This window comes from Monodelphis domestica, chromosome 2 (assembly GCF_027887165.1).
Source record: "Monodelphis domestica isolate mMonDom1 chromosome 2, mMonDom1.pri, whole genome shotgun sequence".
In the NCBI taxonomy this organism is placed as follows: Eukaryota; Metazoa; Chordata; class Mammalia; order Didelphimorphia; family Didelphidae; genus Monodelphis; species Monodelphis domestica.
In genome coordinates, this window is record NC_077228.1 from 33,375,239 (window position 1) to 33,395,001 (window position 19,763).

Consider the following 19,763-nt stretch of genomic DNA (forward strand, 5'->3'; position numbering starts at 1 on the left):
CATCTCCACTCAGCTACTGAACCGATCAACAGGTCTGCCCATGTCCCTCCATTTACTCAACACTAGTGGCTTCCTGTTACTTCTAGAAGCAAATATACATTTTTCTCTGTAACCAGCTTTAGGGCAAGGAGCAGGGCTCCCAATCTGACTTCTTCCAGCCATATGGCAATAATACTGCTGAATAATGACTTGAGCCACCCATTGGCTACTGAGCTTCCTGGCTTTAATATTAGTATGGCAGAAAATCTCCAGTGGAGTGCCCCAGAGATTCATGGGATTTGGGGCTATTTAAAACCTTTCCAATCAGTGGTTTAGATCATCCAAATTTGCAAATGACATCCAGCTCAGACAAAGAGTTAATGCTGGCTGGCAGAGTCCCAAGCCAAGATAACTACCTCTCAGAAAGTTCCAGGCTTCCATGCCACTTCTTGGACATCTCCATGCAGCTCCTGGCTCTCCCCCTAACGGGACTCTGTCCTTTGGGTCCCTTGGCTCTGGTAGGCGAGCTTTCTTATCTTGCCCAGATCCAGGCCATCTCCACACTGTAGAGTTTGTATGTTGTCCTTCCCTATCCGTCCTTGAGGAATGGGACTGTCTAACTTGCTTGCATTTATATCCCCAGTGCTTAACACCGTAGCTGATATAGAATAAACATTTAATAAATGCTTTATCTATCCATCTACCTCGACAGGTCAGAACACAACGCTGAATAATAATGAGAATTCTCTAGCATTTATAGAGTGCTTTAAGGTTTGCAAAAAGTACTTTACAAATATCTCATTTGGGATAACCCAGTGGAATTGTTTGTCAAGAGGGGAGGGAGACAACATGAATCATGTGACTTTGGAAAACTCATGTGGAAATTGTTTCTGGAATAAAATAAAGAAAAAAATAAAAACCAAAAAAAATCTCATTTGCCCCTCACAACAGCCTTGTGAGGTAGATAACTAATATTAACTCCACTTTAGAGTTGAGGAAATGGAGGCAGGCAGAGGTTAAGCGATTTGCCCAGTGTCTGAGGTCAGATTTGAATAGGACTTCCTGATTTCAGGTCTAGGGTTCTATCTTCTCCCACATCTACCTGCTCAAGTCCCATACAATGACATTTACATTGTAGTTCAAGAAAATAAACTTCCCAAGTCTAGGATGTGGAGGTATGATTAGAGAGTAGTGTGAAAAAGATCTGAGGGGCTTAGTGAGCCACAAGATCATGCCAACAGTGTGACATGACAACAAAGGAAGCTCATGGGATTGTGGGCTGCATTAAGGCACAGCTTCTAGGAATAAGGGACCATTTGGAATTTTGTGGGAAGGAGTCAGCATTTTTTAAAAAGGCATTGAAAAGATAGAAAAAAAAGCCAGAGAAGCCCAGCCTCAAAGGAGACTATCACATGAGGGTAATTCAGGAAACTAAGGAGAGGTGATCATTTCAGGGGTGAAGGTTCAGGGGTCACAGGATGGTGTTTAAAAGCTTGCAGGGCTATCCTGGGGTGAAAGGACTGGCTTTGATCGGCTTGGGCCAATAGCTAGGACCAGGAGCAAGGCGTGCAGTGGGAACCAGAGGCCCATTTCAGATCCATGTTTCTACTTCTTAACAGTAAGAGTTCTCCAAAGTGGAAAAGGAGCCTGGAGAGCTAGTGAGCTCCTCTTCCTTACTTCCAGCAGGGCCAGCGACCATTTGGGGGCATGTAATGGTGGAGATCACGTTTTAGACGGTTCCATAGCTCCACCCAACCTCCACATTCTGTGCTTCTGGAAAACAGAGCTTATGGAAGAAGAGCCATTAGGTGATCACCGGAATTCTCTTCAGGAGACAAAAATGCAGACCTGTGGCTCTAGAAGCCACAGAACTGGAAGGGGCCCATTTCAGGATCTCTGGCTCTCTTAGCTCGAGGACAGATGCAAAGCCCTAAGCCTTGGATGGCAGATGAATGTCAACCGAAGAACATAACTCTTGGCTGGTGAGTCATGGCCAGGTTTACTGGATTTGATTTTGCTGGAGGCCAGACCAAAGGCCCTGCCTTTTTTGAGGCTCAGCCCCTGCCCAGCAGAAGGTACTCCAAATACCATTCCTCCCCCCACCAAAAAGAAAGAAAGAAAGAAAGAAAGAAAGAAAGAAAGAAAGAAAGAAAGAAAGAAAGAAAGAAAGAAAGAAAGAAAGAAAGAAAGAAAGAAAGAAAGAAAGAAAGAAAGAAAGAAAGAAAGAAAGAGAGAGAGAGAGAGAGAGAGAGAGAAAGAAAGAAAGAAAGAAAGAAAGAAAGAAAGAAAGAAAGAAAGAAAGAAAGAAAGAAAGAAAGAAAGAAAGAAAGAAAGGAAGGAAGGAAGGAAGGAAGGAAGGAAGGAAGGAAGGAAGGAAGGAAGGAAGGAAGGAAGGAAGGAAGGAAGGAAGGAAGGAAGGAAGGAAGGAAGGAAGGAAGGAAGGAAGGAAGGAAGATGGCTTTCATTTCTTCCAAGTCATTGTCACTCCACAGGGAGGAAATGGGCTGCCAAATGTGTGCTTTTGGGGATGAGGCGGCGCCCACACTTCAGATTCCCCCTCCTTTCCTAAAATAGCCATCAGAATCGCCTCCTCTGTCACAGGGCCTGCAACTGCGAGGGACTATTTGAAGAGAAAGTTGACTCCATTTTAGGTTTCTGGAGAGGCAGGAGATGTCAGGCTCAAACATTTTTTCCCGTATGAAATGCATTTTGTCCAGCTCTCTAAAGCACACTTTTTAACAAGACTCTTTGCCTCTAGTCACAAAAGAAGACCTTCCCACCTCACCATAATGTCTCTCCCTTCCCTTTCCTGAGTGGCTGCTCTCAAGGCATCTTTCTAGTCTTTTTCCAAACCTCCTTCTTCCCCCCTTTCCCTAACAAAAGCATCTGGCCACAGCCCAGGACCATGTGAAGAGATGCCAGGGGAGCCAGTGCCAGTGATCATTGGGAACACAGCATCAGAGCGCCGACACCACCTTGGTCTACGGTTAAAAAAGAAAAGAGAAACTTAAAATGAGATCTTTATACAGCAGGAAAGCCTGGTCCCCAGGAGAAGGGAACGGCAGAGTCATCCTATTATCCTAGCATCTAGTAGCCTGGCTGCAGAACAGGTATCAGCCTTTCACTGGTCCTGACCCCTAGCAGACCCCCTCCTTGCACAGCCCAATCCTCCCAGAGCCCTTCAGGAAACATTAGAGAGGACTGCAATGCAATTAGGGAAGTTGCCTGCTGGCAACCCCCGCCCCCCCTTTCCCCTCAGAGAAGCATTGAGTGTGTGCTGAAGCATCTCCGGAGTCCAAGGCACCTTACGGGAGTCTGGGCAACAGCCCACGCCCATGGGCACAGGAGCGCCCACCCTGCCACCAAAGCCACAACCCCAGGACCCGGCTTTTTGAAAGCCTTGCAGCTGCCAGAGAGCAACGGCGATTGTCCCAAGTCTCCAGAGCTGTGGTGTTGGAAGAATGCAGGGGCTGCTTAGAGGGGAGCCAAACGACCCCTGGGCAAGACAGGAAGTTAACTAGGGGAAGCCTCAAAAAGGGCAGAGTTTAGCCTGGAGTCGCGGGCGCGGAGGTCTTATTTCTGGTGCTTTCCACTTAGAGCTCGCCTTTGCAAGCCGCACGGTCCTGGAACAGGCAGCCTCTCCTGGAAGTAGGCATTGTTCATTCTTTGTCGCTGTATCCCTAGCAGCGGGCTCCCGCCTCCGAGCACACAGTAGGCACTTCACCATCGCTCCGAGTGGTCCCACCGAGACACACCAGGCAGGGAAAGCCCACAGGACAGCCGATCTCCAGGCAAAGCCCCGGTCCTAGCCAGGACTGCTGAGAGGCAGAAAACTCCAATTCCATGTCAGTGTCCTCTCTCCCGACGGATAAAGGAAGGGGCTAGAACTCGCCTGGTTCTTTGGAAGCAATCTGTGGTTTGTATTTCCAGCACAAAAGGGGACACAGACCAAGCCACCTGGGGCCCTGGGGCTAGCCGAGGGAGGAGCTCCCCAGAGGGCAAAATACTCTCGGCTCCGCTTTCCCCATCCTCTCCAGCCTCCATCCCTCCACCTGTCCACCCTCCAGCCTCCCGGCTGGGGCCAAACTCGGCTTCTCCGAATTTCCCCAGAAACCTCGCCCAGACTCTGCCCAGGAAATTCGGGGGCGGGGGGGGGGGAGGACCTGACAAAACGAAGCTGGGAGAGAAAGAGGGGCAGCCCGGAAAGATGCTCCTGCCCGACCCAGAGGAGACAGGACCGGTTGGCCACGACCACCCGGTCCTCTCAGCACCCCCGGGGACTGCAGGAGAAATCGAGGCTGGAGCTAGCGGGAGGAGGAAGCCCCGCCGGCCGCCAGTTACGCTCGCTCCCCGCCTTTCTCTCCCAGTGTCTGGCTTCAGCCAGGGTTGTTCTCCCACTCGGGGAAAAAAACCAGAGCGCAGGAGAGGAGGAAGTGACTTCTGCCGAGCCCGGCCCCTCCCGGCCCGCTTGCGGCCCTCCAGCCAGGGCCAGGCCTAGCAAGATGAGGACGTTACCAGCATGTTAGAAAGCACAGGAAAGCTGTCCCAGGGGCATAGACAGACAGTGAGGGGCAAATATTTCGACTGGGAAAAGCATCCCTCCCTCCAACCCCGCCTCTCGCCCCTCATCTGTCCTCGCGGCCCCTCCCCCCAGCGATCAATTACAAGGCACCCTTCTGCGAGGGGAAGAGGAGACAGGGCAGGGAAAACAAGGCGAGGCGGAAGGAGGAGAGGAGAGAGGGGAAAGGAAAGGAAAACGGAGGAGAAGAGAGGAAGAGGAGGGAAAGAGGAGAATGGAGGAGAGGAGAGGGGAAGCGAGGGAAAGGAGGGAGACGAGAGGAGAGGGAGAAGGAAAGGAAAAAGGCAGAGAGGAGAGGGAAGGCGAGGGAAAGGGAGAAAAGAGAGAGGGAAGCGGAGAGAAGAAAAGAGAAGAGGAAGGAGAGACAAGGAGAGGCCAGGGCCGGCTAGGGGAAGCTAGAGGATGCTAGGGGAGGCAAGGCAAAGAGAAGGGAGGAGAGGCGAAGGGACCCGGGCGGGGCAGGCAGCCGGGGCGCAGCCGCTCCAGGAAACCGCCACCCGATCGCTTCTGCATGACAATTGACGGCCGGCAGGCTGGCGGGCAGGCGGGCTGGGAGGGAAAGGGAGAAAGCGGCAGCCGAGGCCGTTTTCTCACCATGGTGATTAGGCATTCCGGCCGTGCACCGCAGCCCAGCCCGCAGCCCAGAGAGCGAGCGAGCGAGCGAGTCCCCCGAACCAGGCGGGAGGGTGAGGCAGCCCCGAGCCAAGCCAGGCCAGATGGCTCTGCAGCAGCCATCAGGGACCGCTCCCATCCAGTCCGGCCCCACTTTAACTGTTCAAACATTTCTTTATCCCAACAAGACAATGAAACCAAACAGCATGAAAGGGAGTCTCAGGGCCTGGGGTGGAAGAGAGGGACAAAAAAACCACCCACCCACCCACCAAGGAAGTTCTGGCCCCCCAGCCCTCACCTCAGAAGGAAGAGGAGGATTGGGGGCTCCTTCACCCCCTCTGGAACGATGAGGACTGGGGGCCAGCCTCTTCCCATCCCGAAGAGGATTGGGGGCTGGATACCAGGTTCCCACTCTAAGGACAATCATGGCCCTATTCCCTCACTTAAGGAGGAGATGGATTGGGGACATCCCCCTCCCAGGAAGAGCAGAGTGCTTGGGGGCCAGTCTTTCCCAGCACCCACCCACCCCTAGATAGAAGAGAAGGACAATTGGGTGGGGGTGGGGAGCCACTCTCTTGTACCCTAGCCCCTTCTCTCCCTCTGGCCTGAGAAGGCAAGTTTGGCTGGTGGGCCTTGGCTCTCTGGGATTGCAACCCTAAAGAGGGTCAGCCAGGGCTGATTCTTCCCAAAGTCCAGGGCACAACCACCCCAGGTTAGCTCCCTATGAGCTGAAGAGGAGGCCATCTGGCTACAGCCACCTCCCCATCCCCCTCTCTGGATCCAAACTCCACCTCTGATCTACCCTAGGCCACCATCTCCGGGGTGAGGCTGGGGACCCAGGAACCAGATCATCTTCCAAACTGCTGCCTCTGAGCACAAAGAAGGGTGGGGTGGGGCGGTGGGGGGATGGGGGGGCGGCCTGTTGAGCTCCAAGGCGGCACACCCCGATTCTCCTGAAGTGCTCATTCCTTTGGTTGCCTCAAGAGATATTTCAATTGGGCTAAAGCAAAGAGGAGGCCAACCCAGAGATTTGTCTGAAGGTGAAAACAACACTGTGTGTGTCTCTGCTCAGGACTGCAGAGAGAAAGGAAGGCAAGACAGACTAGCAGAGTCAACTCTATTGTTTCTCCCCTTAGACGTTGAGCTCCCTGAGAGAAGGGACTCTGACTTTTCATTCTATCTTTGGATTTAGCAAAGGAGCCAGCACACAGTAGGTGCTTAGTAAATGTTTAGTGATTGATTGATGCTCCCCACTCCCAGACCTAATCTGATCCCCAGCCCTGACAGCCTCGAGAGGTTCCAGGTCAAAGAACTAGAAATCAAATCTGAAGGAAGGAGATTATATGCTGGAAAATGACAATTGTGACTGGATGAATTGGTAGGCAGAAAGGCACTAGGGGCAAGATGGTGATCAGAGTGGGAATGTAAGCATTGAAGAGATCATCCAAAGGAGGCAACCCAGAGGGAACCTACAAAGCAATGAAAGAATAAGAAGTCCAGTGACAGTCAGAATAATCCACAGAGGTGATGCCTTGGCACACCAGCCAGAATCCTTGGATAAAGATGCACTGATTTAAAGGGCAGATCTTGGAAACAAATGCCTAGGCTTCCATAACACATGGTAACTATTTGTCCCCATATCATACATTTCCTCAGATAAGGGGCCAAAGAGAACAGCTTGGGAAGTGGAGGCAAACAAAAATGAACCTCCCTACTCCATCCTTAGATCCTCTGCCAGAGATGGTGCCCTTTCTAGGACCTATCCTCCCTCATGAATCACTTTCTCTATATCTCTATTTCTGTTTCTCTCTGTCTCTATCTGTCTGTCTGTCTCTGTCTCTGTTTCCCTTGGACTGCCGAGGAAGTTGCTTCTCTTCACCAAGAAACCTTACCAAAGCAGAAATATTTAATGTATTGAGAAAAAGGGGAAGGTTCAGAGATCCCAAGGCTGAGGGAAAGCAGATGGGAATCCTCCCCACTTTAAAATGTTCACATATCCCCTGAAGAAGTCCAGTTTTCAACCAAGATCAAGGGGAATACCTCCTGAGCTAAAATATGCTTTTTTTGGTGGTGGTTGTGGCAAAAAACTAGAAACAAAGCAGGGTCCTATCAGTTGAAGAGTAGATGAATGGATTATGGGGAAATACCACTGAACCATGTAAAGCAGTAAGGATGAAAAATTCAGAGAATGAGCAGATAAGAACTGATGCAGAATGAAGTCAGCAGAACCAAGAAAACAATAGCTATTATGTTGCCCTGACAACTATAACAAAGCAAATGGGAAAAACAAGAAAAGGAAAATCTGCACTCTTTTCTTAAGGAAACAATGACTAAGTTTGTCCTTGAATAAGAAATGAAAAAAGGCACCTCCCTCCCTTCTTTGGGGAGGTGGGGACTATGGCTATGGAACATTGCTTATGCCATCAGACTTGAATCATAGGATCCATTTTGCTGAACTGCTTTCTTCGTTTTTATTTTCTGTTTGAAGAAATAGCTAGCTGGAGTGGGGAGAGGTATACAATTGGAAATGAAGTCAATGTTAAAACAGAATATTTAATAAAAAATCTAAAAGATAAGAAAATGTCCATTTCTACCCCATGGACTTACACCATGCTCACATCTCCCACAACTGAGCACAGGATAGGAAAGGTCATACCAGAGTTTCCATTACAAAACCCATTTTCCAAGGACCTAAACCTCAGCCTTGAAACTGAGATGGAACCTGGTCCCCAGAAACTGTGGCTCCAAAGCTCTGCAGGAATTTTGTTGTTGTCTTTATTTTTTGAATGATAAAAAATAATAACTTTTTACATTTTCTGGAAAAGAACCCAAAGGGGTTACAAGTTTGAAAAATGATTTGAATGGCTTTGATGTATATTAAGAGAACTGAAGAATTAGTTACTATAGAATGAAAAATTAAAATACCTCTCTGACTAGCAGCCAGCCAGGCCCAAGTCTAAGCAGCCTGCCTCTCTGCTCTCTAAGCATATCCTGGCCCCACCTTTACCTACCCATCTCCAGCTGGGGCCGGGAGGCATTCTTGTACACAGTTCCTTGATTATCTCAGAAATAGTACTTATTTCAAAGAGGTTCTGTAGGGAGGGCCTGAAAGGCATCTAGTGGGAATAATCAGGCTTTCTAACAGCTCTTAAATATGTATTTACATAAAACAGCCCATAAATACTCTCGCCCCCATCAGAGTATGACAGGAGCCAAGAAGCCACTGCAGACCTTGTCATCTTGCCTTTCCAACCCTTCTCAGAAGAAAAAAGGTTTTCTCCTGTTTTATGAAGATTCCTCCCGAAAAAAAAAAAAGAGCTCCAGCTGCATCCTGCCCCCCCCTCCTTCCCACCAGTGAAGCATTGATCTGCTCCCTAAAACAAGGTCAAGGGAAGGTGGAATCCCCATCTTCCTGCCCCTCCCAGGGAGTTCCAGACTCCTGAGCTAGGGTCTTCTCTGCTCAGACATTTCTCAACAGAACTCCTGTTCTGGGTCAAGTCCTGAGCCCAACTTAAAATCCGCCCCCCCCCCCAGTACTAATATAAGTATTTGGGTGAGTAAATGAGCTCCACTCGCTCACACTTTCCTATAGACTTAGTATGGTGGGGAGGGAGGGAGGGGAAAGGAGAGAAGCCCTCTGAAAAAGCCAAGGCTGTGTTCAACATAAATTAAGCCAAGGGGAAAGGGCTCTCGCAGTATCTCTAATTCTCAAATTTAAAAATGAAGAGGTTTCCCCTCCCTGCTGATCAGCATCTCATTAATTTCAAGGTCAGAATTCCATTTCACTTTGGGAGACAGCCTCATTTCATTTTTTCTCCACCCAGGCGTATTCCTGTGTGAGGTAGGTATCCATCTCCGTGGGGGAAGGCACGAGCACACACACACACAATGCGAACCAGGCAAGGGAAGAGTTATGGCTATGACACCCGCAGGGGGAATGGATCTCCACGTCTCTGAGTTCTGACTTGACTCACAGGCTTCCGCCCTCTCTGGGGGTCTGCTTCATGCAGGCTGGGGAAGAAAAAGCCCGAAAAGAGGGAGCCAAACTCGCCCCGGGGGGGATCTGGCTGAAGAGAGGCATCTCGGTTCTTGCGGCATCGAGTCAGTTTCAGTTCTAAGAGGTGCTGCTGCGAGGGGGAAGCCGGCAGCAGCCTGAACGCACACTGACCTAGGACAGCTTTGAGCGAGGGGGAAGTGAGCCCCGGCTCCCTTTGCTTTCTCCTTGAACTGCTGGGAGAGAAAGGGCAGCAGGACAACAGGAAAGTCCCGGCACACCTCACGTAGGGCAGCCATACCCCAAGAGCCAGAGGAGAGCGAAAGGGGAGCCCGCAGCTCTCAGCCAGATGTGAGTCACTGAAAGTGAGAGGGGGAAAGAAGAGCTCGAGAAAAAGTGAGTGAAAGCTGCAGCAGCTCGCTGGCACTTGTGCTGTCGGCACCAGCAGCCTTCTTCCTTCCTAAGTGGGAAGGTCCTGCGCTTGCAGACGCTGACATAAAAGACACACTCACAACATATTTCAAAACCAAAGAGCGATGGATTTACAAGGCAGGTTGATTTTATGATGACTTTTATTGAAAAGGTACGCTGGGTTTAGGCAGATGCCTTTTAGCGCTGGGAAGTTAACACAGTGCCTAATTCAAGGAGACAGCCGGAGGAAGCAGGGCCGACAGGGGAGAGAGTTGCAACGTCTCTATTACTCTCCCCGGCATCATAAAGTGAAGAGAAAAAAATGGTATTCATGTTGGGGGCTGTAGGGAGATGGGGGGGGGGGGGGTAGGTTAGGGAATAGAGTAGAGAAGAGGGCAAAGAAAACCTTAGCTATAGTTTTCTTAAGAAAATAAAAGCAAGCAAAATCCAAGAACAAAGGGATGGGTGGAAAGAAAACCCCTCGGTTCATAAATTCTCCCCAGGCTGGCAGAAAGCCACTCTGTCTCCATACTGCCCCAAAGCTCCAAACTGAGAGTCCTGTTCTGCTCCGGCGTGGGGGTGGGGGTAGGGATGGGGATGGGGCGGGGCAGTGGAGGGAGACCAGAAGATTCCTCCCCTCCCCTGCAAAGGTCCCTAGGAGGGCGCAGTCAGTGCCTACAGAGGGCACTAAAGGTCACAAGAACACACCTGAGATCCTCCGGAGCTGCGGTATCTGCCCTGGCATCCCCACAAATACGCTAGCTGCCTAGCTGGAGATAGACACCAAGGAGAACCTGGCTAGTACAAGTGTTCCAGGTGGACCAGCCTTTGCCCTTCATTGCCATCTACCCAACACAATCAGCTGCTGTAAGGAAAGCAGGCAAATGGACTGAAAACTGCTAGGTGTGGCTCGATAGGAAGAGAGCCAGAAAGGGAGGTCAGAGAACCAAGGGAAAACCAGCAAAGTGGCCCGGGGGCCCCACAATCATCCTCCAGAACCTGGCCAGGCATGATCACCGTCCCCCTGCCCCTCGCACATCTGAGACCAGAGCCCACACAAGGACCACGCAGCAGCAGGTGGCTTGGGAAGCTGCCCGCCTCCCTGCTTGCCTGCCTCCACACATACATTGCAATCCAGACTCTTATCATTGCCCACTGAAGAGAGGTAACAAGGAGCCACTCCCTCCCCTCCCCCTCAGCCCCCCTCCACCCCCACCCACCCCCATTCGCTCAGCTGCCGAGGCAAGGCAGACAGGTAGCCAGTCTCTTCAGTAGAAGTGCCCAAGGCACTACTGACCTGTTGAGCACCAGCACTTGGCCAAGCTGACCCAAGGGAGGAGGGGACAGGGACGCACAGGACTGCTACTTACATCTATCATTTCTGTCCTCTGGGCTGGATGAAGTCTCCCGGTCAGAAATGAGGCCAGAAACAGCAAAGATCTTCTTGCCAGTGTCATCCACCTTGAGGGAACTGGGGGAGCCCGAGGGCAACTGGGCCCCAAAGTCATACTCTTTGCCATCTGCGTCAGAGAAACGCAGGTGGGGCGACTCGGTATCATGGCAGTTCTTGAGTCGCTTGGCAGGCGTGAAGGCCGACTGGTAGCTCTCTCGGTCCTCAGTGGAGGCAAAGGGGCGAAAAGCCCCTACGCCACTGTGGTTCAGCATGCTGATGGGGCTACAGTCTAGGTTGGGGGGTGCAAACTGGGGGTGGAGGTGCAGCAAGGAAGGGGGGAAGTCTCGATTGGCAAAGGTGCCAGGCACCCCACTTTGCCTGTGGTACATGGAGGCAAAAGTGTAGGAGCCATTGGTGAAGGGGATATGCACATCCTTATCTACGGAGACGGGAACCCCAAAGGGTCGGGGCTGCTGGCAAGGGATGGAGGCATCCCGACTGGCCTCCGCTGTCGATGCCAGGACCATCAGGGCTGGGGATGCCAACGGATTGGGAAGGTAGGATGAGTTCTCCATCTTGAAGGCTGCCCGGTGTAAGTCCATCGGAGTCTCTTTCGATGGCAGCAGTCAGACAAGAAACAGTCTTCCCTGGGAGGGAGGGAGGGAGGGAGGCAGAGCAGCACCTGGGGTCGAGGCAGGGAAGATTACTGGGGAATCATCCCCTTCCAAGACCTGCAGGGACATCAAAGAGAAAAAAGGGGGAGGGAGGAAGGTCAGGGAAAGGAAAAAAGGGAAAGCCCGAGTGATTGCAACTCCATCCTCCTGGCTTCCAGGCGCTTGGGGAACAGACACCACAGGCTTCAGGAGTCACTGGGCAGCAGCAGCATCCGACCGTTTTCATTCAGAAAAATCAATAGACAACTTACTGTGATGTACGCGTAGCTGACTTTGGTCCCTACACGTTCCGGGTGAAATGCGCCTGAGCCCAGCGAGGAAAAAAACACAAAATCTCCAAATACAATATTCCCTGGGCAAATGAGGTCACCGTATATACCAGCTTTTAAAGCGATTCTGTCTTGGTACCCCACCCACCCAAGCCAGGGATACCACTTGGATCCGACAGAGGCAGTTATAATTGCTCTTCATGCGTGGCCCTCCCCCCAACACACACATACACACACACCACACCCTTCCGATCACCCCCCCATGTCATGGCTATGGGAATTGAAATGGATCCATGGGATGTATGTAAGCAGATGACAATGCAATGTACATACGGGCAGTAGAAATAGTTATCCTATAATAGGATAAGAGTGTCCACACACAAACCCACAACTTTACACATTAGCAGGGACTCCTTCCCCCCCCCCCCCCCACGAAGTCTCTCCACAACTGATATGCTCTGTTTACACCTAGCCGGTTCCCCTCCTATTCTGGAGCTGAGCAAAGACTTCTTTCTATCATAACTGCCTGGCCTCCCCCTCCAACAATACTGAGAAATTGAGTGGGTGTCTTTGGCTCCTGCTCTCTGGAAGTGTCTGTCTTTCAGGAACAACAAAAACCAGATCATTAATTTTAGTTACTAATGCACTCCCTTAAGTAGATTTGTAAACTGCCTTCAATCTACCATTACCATTTTAGAGCAAAATGGAAAGCAAATTTCGGACTTATTTTGGTCTAGGCAGAGCTTGGCGGTCAAACGGGGCCCCAGAGCACATGGGGAATTGGGAAAGATTCTCTTCAATTCTCGGCTGGCTCCTGCCACCTCACTCACACTCTTTTCCTGGTTGGTAGTTTATGCAGGGCGGGGCCACACACTAGGAACCAGTGTGGCATAAGGTGAATGCGAGGACTATTAGCTTCAAAAAAGATGTGATTAATAGAAAGTCCACAAAGGGCACCCGAACACCACCGTATGATTAAAAAAACAACCCAACACCCCAGGCTGCCAGAAATCACGCCCTTTGAATCTAAAGAGTCACTCACTGCAACTAAACCGTGCCCAAAGAGCATCTTTCTAATGGAAAACCTTTTGTATTCCTTGAATGGAGGAGCCTCGGTTAACAAATGGTATAAAATCCCATCCTTGCCCTTAATGATAACATTTCCTTCTCCCATCCTGTTCCAGACGCTTCCATGACTATTATTAATTGTGAAAATGAGTGGACATCATCAGATTGCTTCCTCATTTGGCACTCTTCCTTAGAGACATTATTGCTAAATTACCAGATTATGCATCTCACATTAACGGATTTTTCTCTCTTCCAAATTTTAAATAACTTTCCTGTCAAGTTCGAGCAAAGCAGGGAAGATCTGGCAAGGACAGTCTGGCGAGGCTGACAAGGATAGGAACCCTGCGCTCTGCCGTTTTCAAGGGAGATGCCTATTCACAAACGGAACTAGGGAAGCCTGACAAGTGTGTCCCGCTGCTCCCAGCCGTCCTTCCTTCACGACACCAGACACAGACACACTTGCTTGGCCCAAAGCAATAGTGGTGGGTCCCTCCTGGGCCAGAGGGGTGAGAGAAGCGGACAACGCCAAACGCACGTAGAAGAGGGGGGTGGTGGAAGGGAATGTTTTCCAGGAGAAAATGACTCCGGCACTGACCCTTATACCCGGGTTCTTTTGGCTTCCTCCTACTTCACCTCCTTCTGCGTAACGTGTTTCATAAATTAGTAATCTGGCGGCCGAGGCAGCAAGTCAGGCTCAGCAGAAGGAAGGATCCTGTGAATCACTCACCCCTAATTCCGGATTCTTTTGCAAACTTCATTACACCGGGAATAAATCAGGAGCATTTCCGTTTAGGGTTTGTAATTCTTCCCTGCACTTTCCAGAAGTCGCTTGGGGGGCATTCGCCCCCCCACATACTCACACCCAGAAACCTGTGCAGAGGAGGAGGAGGCGGCAGAGGAGGCAAAGAAAGCCGCCCGCAGTCATTATGAAAATCTATAGTTGATACACTCCTAATGTCAAAATGTCATGGATTTAAATACAGAGTCCCAAATAAGAAAACTAACCGACCCTCTTAATTAAAAAAATATGGATTGTCGGCTAATCAGTGGGGGTGGGGGCCGAAGTGGGGGGAGGGGGCCTCTGGGTGGCCGTGAGGGGGTGGGTCGTTCGAGAAGCAGGAAGGAGAGTGAGGGGTTGTGAACGGAAGGGCTGCCATCGAGGGGCTGAGAACCAGGGGCAGCAAGAAGAGTGAGGGGCTGAGGACGAGGGGCTTCGAGCAAGGGGGCTGCGAACAAGGGGGCTGCGGCCGAGGGGCAGCGACGCTTATGCTGACGCTTTTTAATTTAGCGCCTCGTGCAAATCCAGATTAAAATAACTCCCGCTATTGATCGGAGCAGTGGAATTGACATTAATTTTAGCTCACTTCTCACTTTGCAAAGGGATCAATAGGCAGTAATAACAGCTGACATCCCCGCTGAAAGGAGGAGAAAGAAGGGCTGAAGACAGAAATCGAAAAGCAGCCGAATAAATCACCAGCCCCTTTTCCCCGGCTTCAGACAAACTCCAAAGCGATCGCAAAAAGTCTTTGTTGAATTAACTCAACAAGAGAGAGATCAATCCGCGAAGCCAAAGAGATTGTGGGCCGGCCAGGGGGGCCTGGGCTGGGCTGGGCTGGGCTAGGCTGAGGGCGGGGGCAGGGGGCGCATCCGCCCCGGGACTGGTCCGGCTGGAAGTCGCAGCCGCCACCACCCCAAACAGGGTCCCGGGTTTCCCCGATGGTGGGAGTTGGGGTAATCCCGGGCCCCGGGCTTAGCGAAGGGCACTGAAAACAGCCCTGTTAGAGGGAGCCCTAATTGAGTGGTCTGCCTGGCCCACCCCAGCAGGACCCACGGGACTGATTGTCGGGCAGAAGGCAGCCTGCAACCCTAGCGGGAGCAGGTCAACGAACGTCCGGGGTGGGAGGGCGGCCCGCCCGACAGTGCCCAAACCCTGTCAGGGGCCCCTAGGCGCCTAGATCAGGAAGAGCTAAAGCGAAGCCCGAGAGAAAGTCGGCCAGGCCAGTACACCCCCAGCAACCCGGCGAAGGAGAAAGGACAAGGGGCACCGCTCGCTAGAGCCGCCGGTCGCCGCCCTTCCCCGGCCTGAGCCAAGCACCCTTCCCTCTTGCCTACCCCATCCCGTTCCGTCCCCGCCCGCCTCGGGCTTGCAGGGCCGCCGCAAGGCTCCGGACCAAGCGAGAACTCCTTTCCGGGCGGGTTCTCGGTGGCTACCAGTTAGTCTGCCTATCTGTCCCTGCTAACGGCCTCGGTTAGTCCGCGCCGCTCTTCCCTGCCGTCTCACAACAGGTGCCAGCGGGGTGTCCTCCCAGGCGAACCGTTCCCGGGCCAGCGATTTCGTCCAGGGAGGGCACAAACAGGCAGCCAGAGCTTTTCCCCTGGTAAAATCCAACTTTCCCGAAAAGCCCAGGCAACTTGGGAGGCCGAGCACAAAGAGCTCGGGGGGCCGCGTGGGGGGGGGGGGGGAGGAAAGGACAGAGGAAGGGTGGAAGGGGAAAGGAGTGGGAAGGAGGCCACTGCCGAGTTAGTGACAGGCTGCCCGGACTGGAGAGTGTTCTCTATCCCCAAGTGGCCAAAGGGCAGACCCTGGCTCCGGCCGCCTGACCCGGGCCAAACCTCTCTGCTCCCCAACTCCGCAAGCACGAAGGAAGCTGGAGGCAGCCACTTGTCTGGGCTCCCGGCTAGATCAGCTTTCCGCCTCGCTGGAGGCCGGGGCCTGGGCGCGGGGACGGGATGCAGCACTCGCCTTCAAGCCGGAGTGAGCCGTGGCCCTCGGGCCAGGTACCCGGCCCAGCTCGCGGAGAGCTCGACCCACGTTTCAGGAAATGGCTAGGGACAGGACCCCCAGGCCACCCCCCGCCCCAGTTAAGAAGACCCTTGCCCTGCCCCCCCCCCCCCAGCTTCCTGCCTCCTGCTGAGGCCCTGGATTGACTCTCCCGCCTTTCCCCCAAGCTTTCACCTCGGACTTCGCAAAAGGGAGGGAGAAATTCGTTCGAGTGCAAGCCGGCACCAAAACGGTGACCGTGCAACTTTGCAAAACGAAATAGCTCAAGGGGCTGGAGAAGCAGAGGCCAGGATTCATGGAGGCCCGCGCTCAGGGCACGACTGGTCAAGCAGGCCCTTGCCAGAAGCCCCAGAAATGAGGCAAAGAGCTGGCAAGCCCTGCCCCAACGCGGCCTCCCTTCACTCGAAGCGACCTTTCACAGAAAGCTGCCGCCCGGCTTCTGTCCCCTCTGCCCCAGAACCCTGGCGGTCCAGGGCCCCGGCCAGGCGAGGTGTAAGCGGCGGCCAGAGGGCTGCGGAGCTGAGAAGGGGCGGACAAATGGAAGAATGACTGGGCTAGGCGGCTAAAGGGGCCCGAGTAGGGCCAGTCCAGCTCAGGGCAGCTTGGTTGAGCAGGGACAAACAGGTGGGTGCAGCTTCTCGACCCGGAGCTCACTCCCGGCGGAGCCTCCTACCACCCCGGGGGCAGGAAGAGCCAGCGCGCCTGGCACCTCGGCCGCTGGGCTTCCCCCCTCAGGCCGCCCCGCCATCGCCGGGCGGGTTTCGTTCCCAACGGAAGAGCTGAACAGTGCGGGGCAGTTTCCACTTCTCCCCGTTCTCGCGGCTCCCCTCTCTTAGTCTTTCCCCGCTCCTCTCTTCGTTCTCTCCTCTCCCTCCGCTATTCTTTTCCCTCAGCTCTCCTTTCCTGGCTTTCCTTTCTTCTTCTCTCCCTTCCCGGGGAGCCGAGGCTAGTGAGGAGGGGAACCCGCTAGGGCGAGGTGTTCCGGGGGAAAGATCTCCCCCAGCCCTGCTGGTTCCAAAGCTCCCCTCGCTCCCTCTTGGGTCCGTCCCTTCTTGGGTTTTCCTGACAGACCCCCCCACCCCAACCCAGCGGTGTTGGGAGCCCCTTGGGGAGTCGGGAAGAGACTGGGGGGAACTCTGGGCCTTGGCTGCCCCAACCACCGGCGGAGCGGGAGGCCTGCAGCATAAGGACCCCCCAACCCCCACCCCCCAGCCTTGGAACCCGAGGGTAGCAACATCTCCGCGTTCTCGAAGCTCCCGGGGTGGCCCTGCCTGCTGCAGAGAGAAACGGACTAACCTGGAAGCTGACTACCCTCGCTGTAAGAAAGAATCGAGTTATTCAAGCCTGAGAATTGAGACTGGGGCTACCCCAGTTCTGTGGGCCGCGCCCTCCCCCCAAGCCTCACAGGCGGCGGCTGAGCGGAGCCGAGCCCCGGGCTCTACACAGTCTGCTCCACTGACCTGAGTGCCAGAGCCCTGACCGGCCGGCCGGCCGGTCTTGCTCTCTAGCTCACTCGCTTCCTTCCTTCCTTCCTTCCTTCCCCTCTAGCCCTGTGCTCCCCGCGACTAAGCGGTCGGGTAGCCCCCTGCGCGGCTGGCTCGGCACTAGGGACCTTCCAGTTTCGGGCCCAGGTCTGGTAGGTAGACTCCGGAAAGCGACAAGGCTTCAGTACTAAACCCAAAGGGCGACTAAGGAGGCTGGGACCCTGCAGAGTCTAGGGGGCCAGCCTGGGGCCCGGCTTGAGCCTGGGGGGCGGCGAGCAGGCGGCCTGGGAAAGGTCGCAGGGGCCACGGGACTCGCTGCGTCCGTGCAGCAGCCGCCGGGGCCCTTTGAAAAGTTTTGTTTCCAAGTCGGGGACGGGCAAAGTGTCGCTCAGTCTAAGTCAGAGAGAAAGCAATGCAGACGAAAGCATAAACTGCACCCACGGGCACGCACAGAGGCACACACACAGGCACCCGAGCGGGCTCCTGGAGAAGGGGCCTGAGCCCCAGAAAATCCCGGGAGACCTCTCCGAGGCCCGGCGGCACTGCTGCCGAACCTCCCCGGACGGCTAGAGGCCTGGGGGCTTTCTGCAGGTCCCCCAGCACCTGCCTCTTTGCCCCCGCAGCCTTCCTCCTCCAGCCCAGCCCTCCTCCTCCTCTTTCCCGCCCCCGCCCCTCTAGCCGCCAAGTGAATGGGCAGAAGTGGGGCCCAGGGTTCCCCGAAAGAACTCCCTCTCCCTCCCTCTATCTTTCCCCCTCTCTCTTCTCTCACTCTCTGTTTCTCTCCCTCTTTTCCTCGGCTGCACAGGAGCCGTAGAGCCGTAGACTAGAGGCTTGCTCTCTTGCTCCCCGAATCCTTGTTCCCTCTCTCCTTTTGTGCTTTGCGGGTACGAATCTCTTTCTCCCTCTGATCCTAGCTTTCCCCCGACCCCAACACCTCTGGGGAGCCCTCCCCATTTCCGAGCTCCGGACCAGCAGAAAGCTCCTTCCCCGGTCCCCCTATTCCCGAGCACTGGGAGAGTGAGTGGTAAGGCAACCAACCCAAACAAAGTTAAAAAGGACAGTTGGAAAGACCGAGAAAAGCCGTCTCTCCCCGCCGCCCCACACCCCCTTTTCCCTTGCTCTTCCCTCACCCTCCGCACTGGGCCAACAAGCACGTCCTAGATCCCTCCTCCGACCCACTCCCACCCCACCCCACCTCCACCCCACCTCGCCAACCAAACCACCACCACCACAACAAAATGAGGCAAACTCCAGGTGGAAAGTTAAGAGAGGAGGAGAGAGAAGTCGGCGAACGTTTAGGGAGCGGGGACTCTGCGGCTCCTGGGGGTCCCCGGGAGAACGACCCCTGGAAGTTAGCTTGGCTCCCGAGCCACCCTGCTATTCCCTTCCCCCCCCCCCCCACCTTGTGTATACATGCACACACTCACATCCTCACGGCCACACACACACACATCCCTCTCCCTGCGCTCCATCCTCACCGTGGAAATTCCTTTGGAGAGTGGCTGCACTTTTCAGAAGGCAAAAGGAACAAGGCGGAGAGTGCGGGGCATGGAAAGTCCCGGCTGAGCAACGGTGGTGGCGGCGGCGGCGGCGGCGGCGGCAGAGGCGGCAGCAGCAGCAGCAGCAGCAGCAGCAGCAGGCGGCTGGCCCCCTGTTTGAGCTCACCAGCTGCCGGGGATCGCATGTACAGAGCGAGAGCTTCGGAGTGAGAGAAGGAGCGGTGCTGCCTCTCAGCGCTGGCTCTAATCAGTGAATGAGCCTCCACTCTCCGAGGGACTCCCGCGAGCGAGAGAGCGAGTGAGCGAGCGAGCAGCGCGCACACACATACACACACACACACACACACACACACACACACACAGACACACTGACAGACACTCTGCTCCCTCTCTCTCTCTCCCTCTCCCTCCCTCTCTCTCTCTCTCTCTCTCTCTCTCTCTCTCTCTCTCTCTCTCTCTCTCTCTCTCTCTCTCACACACACACACACACACACACACACACACACACACACACACACGCACACAGGCACACAGGCACACGGAGCACTGAATACATTAGGACACTAAGGGAGTCTGGGAAATGGAGTCCGGGCCGGGGGCATTCCTGGAGAACAGACCTGATGGCCAGCCTACCCCGGAAGGTCCAGATTGTGGCTCAAAGGGAAGACCTGAAATGTCACCATCACGAGGGAAGGGCAAAGCTGCCCTGGATCACCAGCCAGCCAGTCCCAGGGCCGAGCTCTCTGCCAGGCAAGCTCGGCCTCACCTGCCGCCACCCCTAAGGGTTCTTGGGCCCCTGGCCCAAGAACAACTGTTCGGAAATTCAAGTCTAAGAGAGAATGGAGTAAAAGAGTAAAGACGGAATTGCCATCTAAAGAGAAGGCAGCAGCGCTCGCCTAGAGGGTTCAGGTCCGAGCTCCAAGGGAGGAGGAAGGAACCTTGTGGGGGGAACTCTCCACTTCCTGCTATACAATTTCTCATCATTACTCCACTTTGAAATTCAGAGGCTTACATTTTAT

At 53.9% G+C, this 19,763-nt stretch overlaps 1 protein-coding gene across 4 annotated transcripts in view; it reads right to left on the reverse strand.

Moving 5' to 3' along the window:
• The window catches only part of RNF220 (ring finger protein 220), a 258,507-nt gene extending 239,236 nt beyond the window's left edge, over positions 1-19,271 (reverse strand). For all 4 annotated transcript variants that reach the window (XM_056815246.1, XM_056815245.1, XM_056815244.1 and 1 more), the window contains exons 1-2: positions 18,724-19,271; positions 10,946-11,699 (exon numbers count right to left, since the gene is read on the reverse strand). In XM_056815246.1, the coding sequence (XP_056671224.1) occupies positions 10,946-11,570 (625 nt within the window). In that variant the 5' untranslated portion in view covers positions 11,571-11,699; positions 18,724-19,271. The remainder of the gene's footprint in view (positions 1-10,945; positions 11,700-18,723) is intronic.
• Between the last annotated feature and the right edge of the window lie 492 nt (positions 19,272-19,763).